At 43.6% G+C, this 13,650-nt stretch overlaps 1 protein-coding gene across 1 annotated transcript in view; it reads left to right on the forward strand.

Moving 5' to 3' along the window:
• LOC143516401 (IgGFc-binding protein-like) overlaps positions 1-13,650 on the forward strand; it is a 54,734-nt gene that overhangs the window by 39,401 nt on the left and 1,683 nt on the right. The window contains exons 60-71 of the mRNA XM_077007950.1: positions 59-638; positions 744-1,327; positions 1,456-2,011; positions 2,114-2,712; positions 2,874-3,429; positions 3,580-3,776; positions 3,903-4,092; positions 4,200-4,319; positions 4,436-4,620; positions 4,831-4,961; positions 5,174-5,419; positions 6,306-6,465. Coding sequence (XP_076864065.1) covers positions 59-638; positions 744-1,327; positions 1,456-2,011; positions 2,114-2,712; positions 2,874-3,429; positions 3,580-3,776; positions 3,903-4,092; positions 4,200-4,319; positions 4,436-4,620; positions 4,831-4,961; positions 5,174-5,419; positions 6,306-6,465 — 4,104 coding nt within the window. The remainder of the gene's footprint in view (positions 1-58; positions 639-743; positions 1,328-1,455; positions 2,012-2,113; positions 2,713-2,873; positions 3,430-3,579; positions 3,777-3,902; positions 4,093-4,199; positions 4,320-4,435; positions 4,621-4,830; positions 4,962-5,173; positions 5,420-6,305; positions 6,466-13,650) is intronic.

The raw sequence follows: 13,650 nt of genomic DNA on the forward strand, positions 1-13,650 counted from the left end.
CCCCAATGTACACTTTTGCTTTTGGATATTTGTCTGATTTTTGCTGTTGTCTCTGAAGGTGAATGGGAGCTTTGCAGCAACACCTTTCAGCCTCCACAATGGCTCCATTCAAGTCTATCAGTCTGGTTTCTCTGTAGCCATCAGTACTGATTTTGGATTGGTTGTTACATATGATGCAAATCACTATGTGACCATCAGTGTACCTTACGAATACCAGAATGCCACTTGTGGCCTGTGTGGTAACTTCAATCACCGTCCAGAAGATGACTTCCGCACACCTTCAGGACAGATCTTGAGTTCAGATCAGGACTTTGCAAACTCCTGGAAAGTTCCAGAAGACACAGATCCTGCCTGCCTGAACACCCCGTGTTCAGGTTTGGCCTGTGCAGCTTGTACCCCAGCTCAGAGCAATCTCTACAGGAGCGCCACCTACTGTGGACTCCTGGCAAATACCAGTGGCCCTTTTGCTACTTGCCATTCAAGGCTGGCACCACAGACCTTCATAGAGAACTGCGTGTATGATCTTTGTGTGGGAGGAGGATACCAGCCAATCCTGTGCCAGGCGCTCAATGTGTATGCTTCTCAGTGCCAACAGCAGGGCATTCAACTTGGTCAGTGGAGGAGACCAGGATTATGTGGTAGGGATCTTACCTCATTTCCCATAGATAATGAACAAGAGTACAAGATTGATTATTGTCCAGCTGATGATAATCCATAAACAATGTTTTTCCCTTTACTTGCAGAAATCCCATGTCCAGTTCACAGCCACTTGGAGATCCAGGGAACAAGTTGTCCTGCAACCTGCAGTAACCCTTCTGCACCTGTAAACTGCCCTTTACCAAACCAGGAGAGCTGCATCTGTGATGCAGGTTATGTCCTGAGTGCTGGAGAATGTGTTCCTCAAGCTAACTGTGGCTGCACTTTTGAAGGACTCTACTATGCTGAAGGCCAGTCTGTGGTACTGGGTGCAGATTGTGGAAGGCAGTGTGTTTGCAGCAGTAGAGTAATGAGCTGCCAGAATCACCAGTGTGGTCGACAGGAGACATGTGGAATCTATGATGGAGTAAGGGGCTGCAGGCCCACCAGTTACTCCACATGTATGGTGGAAGGACTGGGCACATATCGCACCTTTGATGGAGTGACTTTCAGCTATGCAGGAGCTTGTGGACTCACACTCACTAGGATAATGCGGCCATCTCAGCTCCCGAACTTTGCAGTGACCGTGCAGAAATTGCCCAGAGGGCTGCAGGACTTTACCAGGGTGCTGAGGTTTGAGGCAGAGGGAACTCAGGTCTCTATTGAGATGGCAGAGGGAGGGAAAGCACAGGTAACATCATCTTTCATAGTGGTTGCCACAATTATTTCAATGTTTTCTTGTAGACCAATGCTAACCATAGAATAATCACTGGAAAAAGTACGTAGTGAACCGGTTTGTGACAACATTGTTTCCCCTAGGTGAATGGACAAGTGGTTGCTTTTCCTTTCATTGTTGCCAGTGGTCGAATCCTTATCTACCACAGCAGCGTGAAAAGTATCATTATGGAAACACCTTTTGGTGTAACTGTGCGAGCAGACTGGCCAGACCTAATCAGAATCACTGCACCCAGCACCTACAATGGCACACTTGGTGGCCTGTGTGGGAATCTGAACGGCAACCGTGCAGACGAGTTTTACAGCCCAGTCGGAATCTTGCTTAATAACTCACGGGAGTTTGGGGACAGCTGGAGAAATGGGCCCCCCTCGGGTTACTGTGTGGATTCAGCATACATCCAGTATTATCAGAATCACAGTCAGTTCACACAGAACTGCAGCATCATGGCGTCAGCGCATGGACCATTTGCTCAGTGTCACAGTAGTCTGGACCCTAGGCAATGGGTAGCAGATTGCACCTATTCACTGCAGCAGACAGGGGGAGCCAGAGAGGCCTTGTGCGAGGCCCTGAGAGGCTACTCTTTGCTCTGCCAGCAAAACAACATTGCTGTGGGAGAATGGAGAAATATCACAAACTGTGGTGGGTACTGTGACAATGCATAGTTAATTAAATTGTAGCTGTACCCACTTAATGAAGCACTTCTAACAGCTGAAAGCTAACCAGATATTTTTGTTCTTACAGAGTTCCTCTGCCCTGCCAACAGCCACTATGAGCTGTGTGGTACCTCCTGCCCTGCTACCTGCCCTAGTCTATCTTTCCCTTTCCTGTGTACCCAGCACTGCCAGGAAGGATGCCAGTGTAATAACGGGCTCGTGCTAAGTGGAGACCGCTGTGTGCCCCCCACGGGCTGTGGCTGTCTCCACGAAGGGCGTTACAGGCAGTGGGGAGAGCATTTCTGGTATGGCGAACAGTGCCAGTCTCAGTGTGTTTGTGATGGGACCACAAGTTTAGTTCGGTGTGTCCCATCATCTTGCAGAGAAGAGGAATCCTGCAGGGTTGTAGGAGGAGAACTCGGCTGCCATCCTCAGCCCCATGCCACATGCTCTGCTTCAGGGGACCCCCACTACACCTCTTTTGACGGGCGCAAATTTGACTTCCAGGGCACTTGCCGATACATTCTGGCAACTGTATGCAATGATACTAAAGGACTACCGTATTTCCAGGTCTCAGCAAGAAATGAACCATGGAATAGACTCCCAGTTTCCATCACTGTTGACGTTTACGTCATTGTCTCAGGATACATGGTACACATCTCACGTAACATGCATGGTGCTGTCAAGGTAAGGAGGAATTATAGGTAGTACCTTGAACTAGTGTACCTTAAACAAGAAATAAGAAATTGCCACAGGGAGACATTTACAAACAGTTTTTTTATGGAATGGAAGCCCTGTTATACGTGGAGGACTGTTTTAAATACAAGATTGACTTTTGTCTTCATCAGGTTGATAATGAGACCAGGAACCTTCCTGTCCTTCTTGACTCTGGCCGAGTGTCCATTTACTCCAGTGGACTGACCACTTTCATTACAACTGACTTTGGCCTTAGTGTAAGTTACGATGGCTCTTGGGTGGCGCGGATCACTGTCCCAGGAAATTACAGTGGAACCACGTGTGGTCTGTGTGGTAACTTCAACGGTCAGACAAGTGACGACTTCCTCACACGCTCAGGTGCACTGGAGACTTCAGCTTCCCAGTTTGGAGCCAGCTGGAGAGTCGAGAATGACACAGTGTGCAGTGATGGGTGTGGAGACTCATGTTCATCATGCCCAGACCAAACTAGGGCACAAACTCAGTGTGAGATCATCAGGGACAAACAGGGTCCCTTCAGCTTCTGCCATGACTATGTGGACCCTCAAGCCTACTTCAATGACTGCGTATTTGATGTTTGCCTGACTGAGTACAGTAACGATGTACTGTGCCGTTCCATCCAGACCTATGTCAGTGCCTGTCATTCTGCCAATGCAACGGTCTTTCCCTGGAGACAGAACTCCACCTGCCGTAAGTCATTTGAAACAAACCCATTTCAAATGGTTAGTTGTCCTCACAGTATGGGAGAGATTATACTCATGTAATTGAAGTATATCTACTATTGCTCAGTAGAGAGATTTAGTACATTGCACATCCTAATTCTTTGTCTTACATTGTCAGGCATGGATTGTCCTGTGAACAGTCACTATGAGCTGTGTGGCACAGACTGTGGGTACACCTGTGCCAGCAGCACTGATGCTGTATGTGAGAGGACGTGTTCAGAGGGCTGTTTCTGTGATGAAGGCTTCATGAGGAGTGGAGGTCTCTGTGTATCAGTGGACCAGTGTGGCTGCCTCTATGATGGACTCTACTTTCATGTACGTTCTTATATTTTGCAATGAATGTTGTGCAGGTGAGGTACAATCATATATTTATAGTAAAATATCATTCGTGTGCTTTGATAGATCTTTGATGGAACTAATTGCAGTGTCTTTTTCTTGCAGCTAGTTGAGCAGTTCTGGACTCCAGAATGTTCCCAGCACTGTGAGTGTTCTGCTACCAATGAGCTGAGCTGCGTCTCCACCTCCTGCTCTCCCTCTGAGGAGTGTGCAGTCAGGAATGGGCAGCGTGGTTGCTACAGCCAAATGTCCTCCACCCAAATGCCCACCAGCACATCCACCACTACTATTAATGGTAAACTACAAACATTTCCGCTGAGTAAATATTGAATATTGTCACTGTAAGTTCTTGTTTTTTTTACTGGTTATTGGATTAACATTTTAATGTATTCCTCTTTATAGCACTGGTGGACCACTGTGAGGAGGTGAACTGCACTGAGGATGAGTGGTGTGGGGAGATGGAGGGTGTCCATGGCTGCTTCTGTAATCAGGATGACCCAAGACCAAACCCAGAGACTTATGGTGAAAGCACATTTTAGTACAATGATGTGGAAACATGCTCAAAGTATTTTCTTTGACACCATTTGAAGAACATGACTTCTCACCCTCCATTACTTCCCCTCCCCTCTCTGTTCCAGACGCTGTTGAAGTGTGTGATGGCAGCTCAGGCACCATGTCTCTGTCACGCTGTCAGCTCTTTGAAGCTGGTTTCTCTGTCCACACTTTACACCTGAGTGACCCCAGCTGCAGAGGAACAGTCCAGAATGGCAGACTGGTGTTCCATTTTGATAATGATTATCACATCTGTGGCACAAACCTCACGGTACTCAATATAATTTAACAATATAATATATGGTGTCTTTTTAAATTACACATTAACAGTTCCTCACTGTGCAAAAAACTACATATGTAGTATAAATAAAGTTTCTAATTTAAAGTGTTTCTATAAATTTAAATTTACTGGATTAATTTACCTTATAAATGTTACCTTATAAATCTGTTGTTTTCTTATCTATTTATTTAACATCCACAGGCCAATGGCACCCACTTCATCTATGAGAACACAATCCAGGGTGGACTTGAAAACCTCTCACTGCCTTTCTCCTGCATTTATGCACTCACTCAAACCCTCACCATGACATCAGAACTGCACCCTCTGCAGAGGTGAGCTGGACCACCACAGTACATATTTCATAAATGTCACTAAAATGCCATAAATATGAATACTTCCATAGCTTTATACTTTTAGAGTAAGCTCAGAATTCAGATATGTACATATGGTGCTTGGGTACTTTGAATTATGTTGTGCTTGTACATTAATTTAGATTTCTTTGTGATTCCTTGTCTAAGAATTATGTGGTTGTACTCTTCTATAGTACAATATACAAGAACCTTCCAGGTGGTGTGGGGAAATACCAGGTCAGGATGATTCCCTATCGGGATCCTGGTTTCTCCCACCCTTACAACGGCAGTGCAGATGTAGAGGTGGACCAGCGTATCTATGTGGCAGTGTTAGTCCAGGGGGTGGACAGTCGTCAGATTGCTACAGTGATTGATTCATGTTGGGCCACCCCTGAGAATGACCCCGACTATGCTGTCCGCTGGGACCTCATTGTTAAACAGTAAGACACTTTGACTTTCTTTAACTGCCAAGTAGGTCTTCAATTTTTTTTTGAGAAACAACGTAGAACTTTGGGGAAAAAGAAACTTTATGGTCAACTCATATACTTGTCACGTAGGGCTCCGCCCCCCTCTTCTAGCTGTCACTCCGGTCCCCTGTGCCATGTGCCTGTGTTTTCCTTGTCTGTTTACCCCGCCGTATTTCCATGGTTTCCCTCTGTCTGTCACACCCCTGTCGTCAGTGTTTCCACCTGTGTCTAGTTAGTTCCTGTTAGTTCTGTGTATTTATAGTCCCTGTGTTTTCCTAGTCTGGTGTCAGTTATTGTTCGTTCCAGTGTTCTGTATTATCCTGTGTAAGTTATTCCCTGTTTCTCTGCCCTGTCACCCGTGTACCTTCGTGTGTCGGTTGTCTGGTTGTTTTGAGTTCTGTTTTAACAATGTCCCTTTGTGTCGGTTATGTTACCTGTTCTGCTTGCTAGCAAGTTGTTTTTATAATGATTATGTAATGGTGAGGTTCAACAGGATGCAGAGACGAGTATGGTTCCACACACGTATTTATTTAGCTTAGCAACTACAGTGTCGCGCTATGCGACACTCAACATACACGGGACAGGACAAACACAATACTTAACACACAACGAGCACAGCGTTTAACACATTAGACTAACAAGACATGTGAACACATACATACAACCACACCCACAGGAAGTACAAATATAGCAACAGACTACAAAAACACACCTTAAGGGAGGGGTTAATGACGGATTAACTGACTTGATATGATAATTGCATTTTATGTTACAAATAACTGCATATCTGTAAGCCTGCCTTAAAAATTCAACATATTTTTTTACTGATGAAAATCTAAAGCATCCTAAATATATTCAGGTGTCCTAATCCAGATGATAACTCAGTGGAAGTTCTACAGAGTGGTGTCTCCACAACTGCACACTTCTCCTTTGAAATGTTTGCCTTTGACGGTTACCCCAAGGTCTTCCTTCACTGCTCCATTCACCTTTGCCTTCTGCAGAGCAACAACTGTGCAGTGGTGAGTTCTGACATCTCTCAATCACACACTCCAGAGAACTAATTACCTTTCCTTGTAATAAAGTAATGTAACAAATTAGAAATGTAACAAATTACAGTCTAAATTCTTATATTCATGAAATCTTGAAAACAGTTAATGACACAATTAAGATATAATAACTTTTTAACGTTGAAGGTATTTCAAAAATTACATATGCCCTTCACACTGACCTCTTATATAGTACTAAGTAGCTGTCCCAATACCAAACTATCACAGATGTGACACGTCCACCACAATTCTATTCCAAATAAAAACGTGCATTATATTGCCAAAAGTATTTGCTCAGCCATCCAAATGATCAGAATCAGGTGTTTCAGTCATTTCCATGGCCACAGGTGTATAAAATTAAGCACCTTTTTACAAACATTTGTGAAGGAGTGGGTCGCTCTCAGGAGCTCAGTGAAGTCCAGCATGGAACTGTGATATGCCACCTGTGGAACAAATTCAGTTGTGAAATTTCCATGGTCGAGCAGCTGCTTTCATGCCATACGTCACCAAGTGCAATACAAAAAGTCAGCAGGAGAGCACAGCTCAGTCCACACAGAAGTAGGGGAAATGGTGGGAAGATACCTGAAGGCAGGGGAATGCTCTGTGGAGACCTGAAGGGGGCATGTGGCTCACCCAACCAGATTGGAGGGTTTACTAGTGGGCCAATGAACATAAGGGAAATAAACATAAGGGAAGATCCTCACGGCTTGGCCTGGTCCAGGACTCAAACATGGGTCTGCACTGGAATGGAGAACTGGAACTACAGAGACACCAGAGGTGTGGTGGTGGTTGACAGGAGAAGACAATCAGATACATCTGAGAACCGAGAATTTTAAGAAAAACCCAAGGAAGACAGTACCTCACAGAAAAGGAAGAAAAAGACATGAGAAAACTAGGAATCAATAATACTGGTTACCAGCAAGCTTTTATGTGTGTAACGTATACCAAGAATTTACAAAGACTGTCTGAGGGCAATCAGACTAACAGGCTCTGAAACCAAGAAAACCAAATGAGGGGGAAACAAAAACCAGGAAGTGAAGACATGACAGGTTACCCTGGTAACAGGATGCTAGAAGGGGACCAACTGTGGCAATATACACTACCGTTCAAAAGTTTGGGGTCACTTAGAAATGTTCTTATTTTTGAAAGAAAAGCAGGTTTTTTTCAATTTAGCTAACATTAAATGCATCAAAAATACACTCTATACATTATTAATGTGGTAAATGACTATTCTAGCTGTAAACATCTGTTTTTTAATGCAATATCTACATAGATGTATGGAGACCCATTTCCAACAACCATCACTCCAGTGTTCTAATGGTACATTGTGTTTGCTAACTCTGTAAGGAGGCTATTGGATATTTAGAAAACCCTTGAAAACCCTTGTGCAAGTAGGTTAGCACAGCTGAAAACAGTTTTGCTGATTAGAGAAGCTATAAAACTGACCTCTGTCACGCTACGGTCCCCGAACCCTTCCTTTGGGGCGTGTGTTAACGTTGTCTGTGTCTACTCGTCTGCGTCAGTGTAGCTCCGTGGGTGCGGGTGCGTCTTGTCATTATCCGTCTCACCTGTGGCTCGTCTCGTCATCACGTGGGGTTGATGTGGTCTGTCTATTTAATGTGCGTTCGCGCAGTGTCTTGTGCTCGTCGTTGTCTAAGTCTGCACGTTGTGAGCGTCGTCTATGTTACTCGTGCGCTATTGCGCAATACCTGTGCACTTAATAAAGTGACCGTGAGTGAAACTGAAGGATTCTGTGTCTCGTCCGTCTGCCGCCTCCCGCGTCACAACCTCCCTTTAAGCTAGTTGAGAATCTGGAGCATTACAATTGTTGGTTCGATTAAACTCACAAAATGGCCAGAAAAAGACAACTTTCAATTGAAACTCGACAGTCTATTCTTGTTCTGAGAAATGAAGGCTATTCCATGCAAGACATTGCCAAGAAACTGAAGATTTCCTACAAAGGTGTGTACTACTCCCTTCACAGGAGAGCACAGACAGGCTCTAACCAGAGTAGAAGGAGAAGTGGAAGGCCCCGCTGCACAACTGTGCAAGAAGACAAGTACATTAGAGTCTCAAGTTTGAGAAATCAATGCCTCACAGGTCCTCAACTGGCAGCTTCATTAAATAGTACCCGCAAAACGCCAGTGTCAACGTCTACAGTGAAGAGGCGACTCCGGGATGCTGGCCTTCAGGGCAGAGTGGCAAAGAAAAAGCCATATCTGGCTAATAAAAGAAAAAGATTAATAGGGGCAAAAGAACACAGACATTGGACAGAGGAAGATTGGAAAAAAGTGTTATGGACAGATGAATCAAAGTTTGAGGTGTTTGGATCACACAGACGAACATTTGTTAGACGCAGAACTGAAAAGATGCTGGAAGAGTGCCTGACACCATCTGTCAAACATGGTGGAGGTAATGTGATGGTCTGGGGTTGCTTTGGTGCTGGTAAAGTGGGAGATTTGAACAAGGTAAAAGGGATTTTGAATAAGGAAGGCTATCACTCCATTTTGCAACACCATGCCATACCCTGTGGACAGCGCTTGATTGGAGCCGATTTCATCCTGCAACTGGACAACAATCTACGTCTGAATACATCAAAGACAAAGGAGCTCGTCATTGATTTTAGGAAGACAAAAGGAATCATTCAACCCATCACCATCAACGGGGATTGTGTAGAAAGGGTCACAGACTTTCGCTTCCTGGGCATTCGCATTCAAGAGGACCTATCCTGGGGTGTGAACACCATGGAACTTACAAAGAAGGCACAACAGAGACTCTACTTTCTGAGGATCCTCAGGAAGAACAACATTAATCAGAGGCTGTTGGTGTCCTTCTACCGTTCCACCATAGAGAGCATCCTCACTCACGGACTCTGTGTGTGGTTCTCCAGTTGCACTGCAGCATGCAGAAAAGAACTACAGAGGATTGTGAGGTCTGCAGAGAAAATCATTGGGTGCTCCTTACCCACCCTGGAGGATCTATACAGCTCTCGTTGTCTACAAAAAATCCATAAAATCATCAGGGACAATTCTCACCCCGGTCATTATCTCTTAGAGCTGCTACCATCAGGTAGAAGGTACAGAGCAATTAAAACAAGGACAAATCGGCTGAGAAACAGCTTTTACCCCACTGCTATTCGGACACTAAATCACTTGTAACTGCTGATCATTCACATTTGTATCTTGATGTTACCAGTTGGTCTTGTAGAGACGTTTGCTTCTAAAGCTATTTGTCTTTTGTTAAAGACGTTCTTGTAAATCCTGTAAATTCTAAACCTAGTCTTTAAAAAATACATATATATATATATTTTTCTTTCTTCTTTTGTACACTCTACACCACAAGTAAGGCACCTTAATTTTCGTTATACCTGGTATAATGACAATAAAGATATTCTGGACAATGACCCAAAACACACCTCCAAATTATGCACAAACAATTTAGAGAAGAAGCAGGCAGCTGGTGTTTCATTGGTTATGGAGTGGCCAGCGCAGTCACCAGATCTCAACCCTATTGAGTTGTTGTGGGAGCATCTTGACCGTATGGTATGAAAAAAGTGCCCATTAACCCAATCAAACTTGTGGGAGCGGCTTCTGGAAGCATGGGGTGAAATTTCTCCAGATTACCTCAGCAAATTAACAGCTAGAATGCCAAAGGTCTGCAATGCTGTAATTGCTGCTAAGGGAGCATTCTTTGACGAAAGCAAAGTTTAAAGTAGAAAATTATTTCAAAAAAAAAAAAAAAACATTATTTCTACCTTGTCAATGTCTGGACTATATTTCTATTCATTTTGCAACTCATTTGATAAATAAAAGTATGAGATTTCAGGGAAAACACAAAATTGTCTAAGTGACCCCAAACTTTTGAACGGTAGTGTATACAGTGGGGAAAATAAGTATTTAGTCAGTCACCAATTGTGCAAGTTCTCCCACTTAAAAAGATTAGAGAGGCCGGTAATTGACATCATAGGTAGACCTCAACTATGAGAGACAAAATGTGAAAAAAAATTTGAGAAAATCATTTTGTCTGACTTTTAAAGAATTTATTTGCAAATAAGGGTGGAAAATAAGTATTTGGTCAATAACAAGTGTTCATCTCAATACTTTGTTGTATATCCTCTGTTGGCAATGACAGAGGTCAAACGTTTTCTGTAAGTCTTCACAAGGTTGGCACACACTGTTGCTGGTATGTTGGCCCATTCCTCCATGCAGATCTCCTCTAGAGCAGTGATGTTTTGGGGCTGTCGGCGGGCAACACGGACTTTTAACTCCCTCCAAAGGTTTTCGATGGGGTTGAGATCGGGAGACTCGCTAGGCCACTCCAGGACTTTGAAATGTTTCTTACGAAGCCACTCCTTTGTTGCCCTGGCAGTGTGCTTGGGATCATTGTCATGCTGAAAGACCCAGCCACGTTTCATCTTCATTGCCCTTGCTGATGGAAGGAGGTTTGCACCCAAAATCTCACAATACATGGCCCCATTCATTCTTTCATGTACACGGACCAGTCGTCCTGGTCCCTTTGCAGAGAAACAGCCCCAAAGCATGATGTTGCCACCCCCATGCTTGACAGTTGGTATGGTGTTCTTTGGATGCAACTCAGCATTCATTGTCCTCCAAACATGACAAGTTGTGTTTTTACCAAATAGTTCTACTTTGGTTTCATCTGACCATATGACATACTCCCAATACTCTTCTGGAACATCCAAATGCTCTTTAGCAAACTTCAGACGTGCCTGGATATGGACTGGCTTAAGCAGGGGGACACGTCTGGCACTGCAAGATCTGAGTCCCTGGCGTCGTAGAGTGTTGCTGATGGTAGCCTTTGTAACGTTGGTCCCAGCTTTCTGCAGGTCATTCACTAGATCCCCCCTTATGGTTCTGGGATTTTTCCTCACCGTTCTTGTGATCATTTTGACCCCACGGGCTGAGATCTTGCGTGGAGCCCCAGATTGAGGGAGATTAGTAGTGGTCTTGTAGGTCTTCCATTTTCTGATTATTCCTCCCACAGTAGATTTCTTCACACCAAGCCGCTTGCCTATTGCAGATTCAGTCTTCCCAGCCGGGTGCAGGTCTACAATTTGGTTTCTGGTGTCCTTCGACAGCTCTTTCGTCTTCACCATAGTGGAGTTTGGAGTGTGACTGTTTGAGGTTGTGGGCAGGTGTCTTTTATACTGTTAACGACTTCAAACAGGTGCCATTAATACAGGTAATGAGTGGGGGAAAGAGGAGCCTCTTAAAAAAGAAGTTACAGGTCTGTGACAGCCAGAAATCTTGCTTGTTTGTAGGTGACCAAATACTTATTTTCCACCATTATTTGCAAATAAATTCTTTAAAAGTCAGACAAAATGATTTTCTCAATTTTTTTTCACATTTTGTCTCTCATAGTTGAGGTCTACCTATGATGTCAATTACAGGCCTCTCTCATCTTTTTAAGTGGGAGAACTTGCACAATTGGTGACTGGCTAAATACTTATTTTCCCCACTGTATATAGGAATAGGATCTTCTTCAACATGCTTATTACCAGGTGTACCATTATGGTGTTGTAGATGATGATGTCATTAGCAATCCAGTTCTTTTTCAGAGATCATTGATCAATAATTACTAATGTACAAAGACATTTAAAAGAGAAGACGAAACACAGCTAACATCTGTCAGTTCACCTCAGTTGATGAGATTTTGCTATCAAAATGTTGGTAATTTTGGAAAATATATCTTGTTTACATTTTGTTTCCAAAATGTAAATGGCAGCAGACTTGTTTGCATAATTTGGGGACAAATGATCCACTACCAGGCATGAAAATATGTCACCTTTCGGCGAAATTTGCCGTTTTGAAGGGTGACCTACGTGAATCGTGTAGATCCGATGAGTTTTTTGTTGGGAGGGAGGGGGGGGGGGGGGGGGGGGAGGGGGTCGGGAGATTATATGTATATATTTTAATTATCATATTGACTTAATAAGCAAACAGAGCACTTCCGAAATTGGCAATTTCAATGACACAGTGGCCAGCAGTTTCCGCCCAGAAGCTTCATAGAGGCAATCATACGAACGTTCTTCATTCATGTTATTCATTTACTGCTAAGCGGGACGAGAAGCAGGACCTAGTGCTTTCTACACCGGGGACAAGGCAGAAGAGCGTACATTTACCACTACATTTACCAGATCGTACATTTACCACTACATTTACCAGATCGTATATTTACCACTACATTTACCAGATCGTACATCTACAACTACATTTACCAGATTGTACATTTCCCAGTGGATCTAATTGGGTTATTAATGGTTTCAATTGTTTTCATATTTTGCGTTAAAACAAAGTTACTGCCGTTTGCTACAGCGTTGAACACAGTCAGAGCCACAAGCTCTTGTGATAAATAGGTAGATAGATGGGCCTATTAAGTTCGCGTCAACCCCGTGTAGTTAACGGTGACATAAAATAAGAAACAAGATTTTTTTTCTAGTGTGTCTGTAGTTGTAACTGGTGAATCCAGGGACGTGTGAGGATCACAGTCGTGCCAGGGCTGAAAAGGTTGAAGATGAAGTTGTAAACTCTTGTCGTTTGAGTCTACCCTGTGCTTTAGCCCATGTTAGAAAATAAAAACACGTGAACCCTGGTATTTTTACACTCATTTTCGCCGCTGATGTATTTATTGGTTCATTAAGACATGGCTTTGACTGAGCCATCTGGAATGGCGAAAGCGGCTTCTCACGTTTACGGATCTGGCTACATACATTGAATCCATTGACAAGACAGTCAAAAAATTTTTTTTTAATGAATTTTACTATATTTTACGGAGCCCGTAAGGTGACATCATGTAAAAAAAATAATAACGCGTGGCCACGACTTATTAACGCGTGGGAACGAGATACTAATGTCGCCTTTCACACACGGCAACAAAGTTCATTTTTTCACAGCAAAGCAAGCAGATCCCAGGGATGTTCGCGAACTGACTGCCCAAGGAAGGTAAACCTGGCTTTATATAAAGTAATACTTAATTATCTTGTTCGCACGCGTTAATTATCTCATTCGCACAAAGTCGTTCGCACGCGTTAGTAAGTCGTGGCCACGCGTTATTATATATTTTACATGATGTCACCTTATGGGCTCCGTAATATTTAGCATCACCTGTCGCTGTACCCCCGTACACCAGCAGCCACCC

This window comes from Brachyhypopomus gauderio, chromosome 6, assembly GCF_052324685.1.
Source record: "Brachyhypopomus gauderio isolate BG-103 chromosome 6, BGAUD_0.2, whole genome shotgun sequence".
NCBI lineage: Eukaryota > Metazoa > Chordata > Actinopteri > Gymnotiformes > Hypopomidae > Brachyhypopomus > Brachyhypopomus gauderio.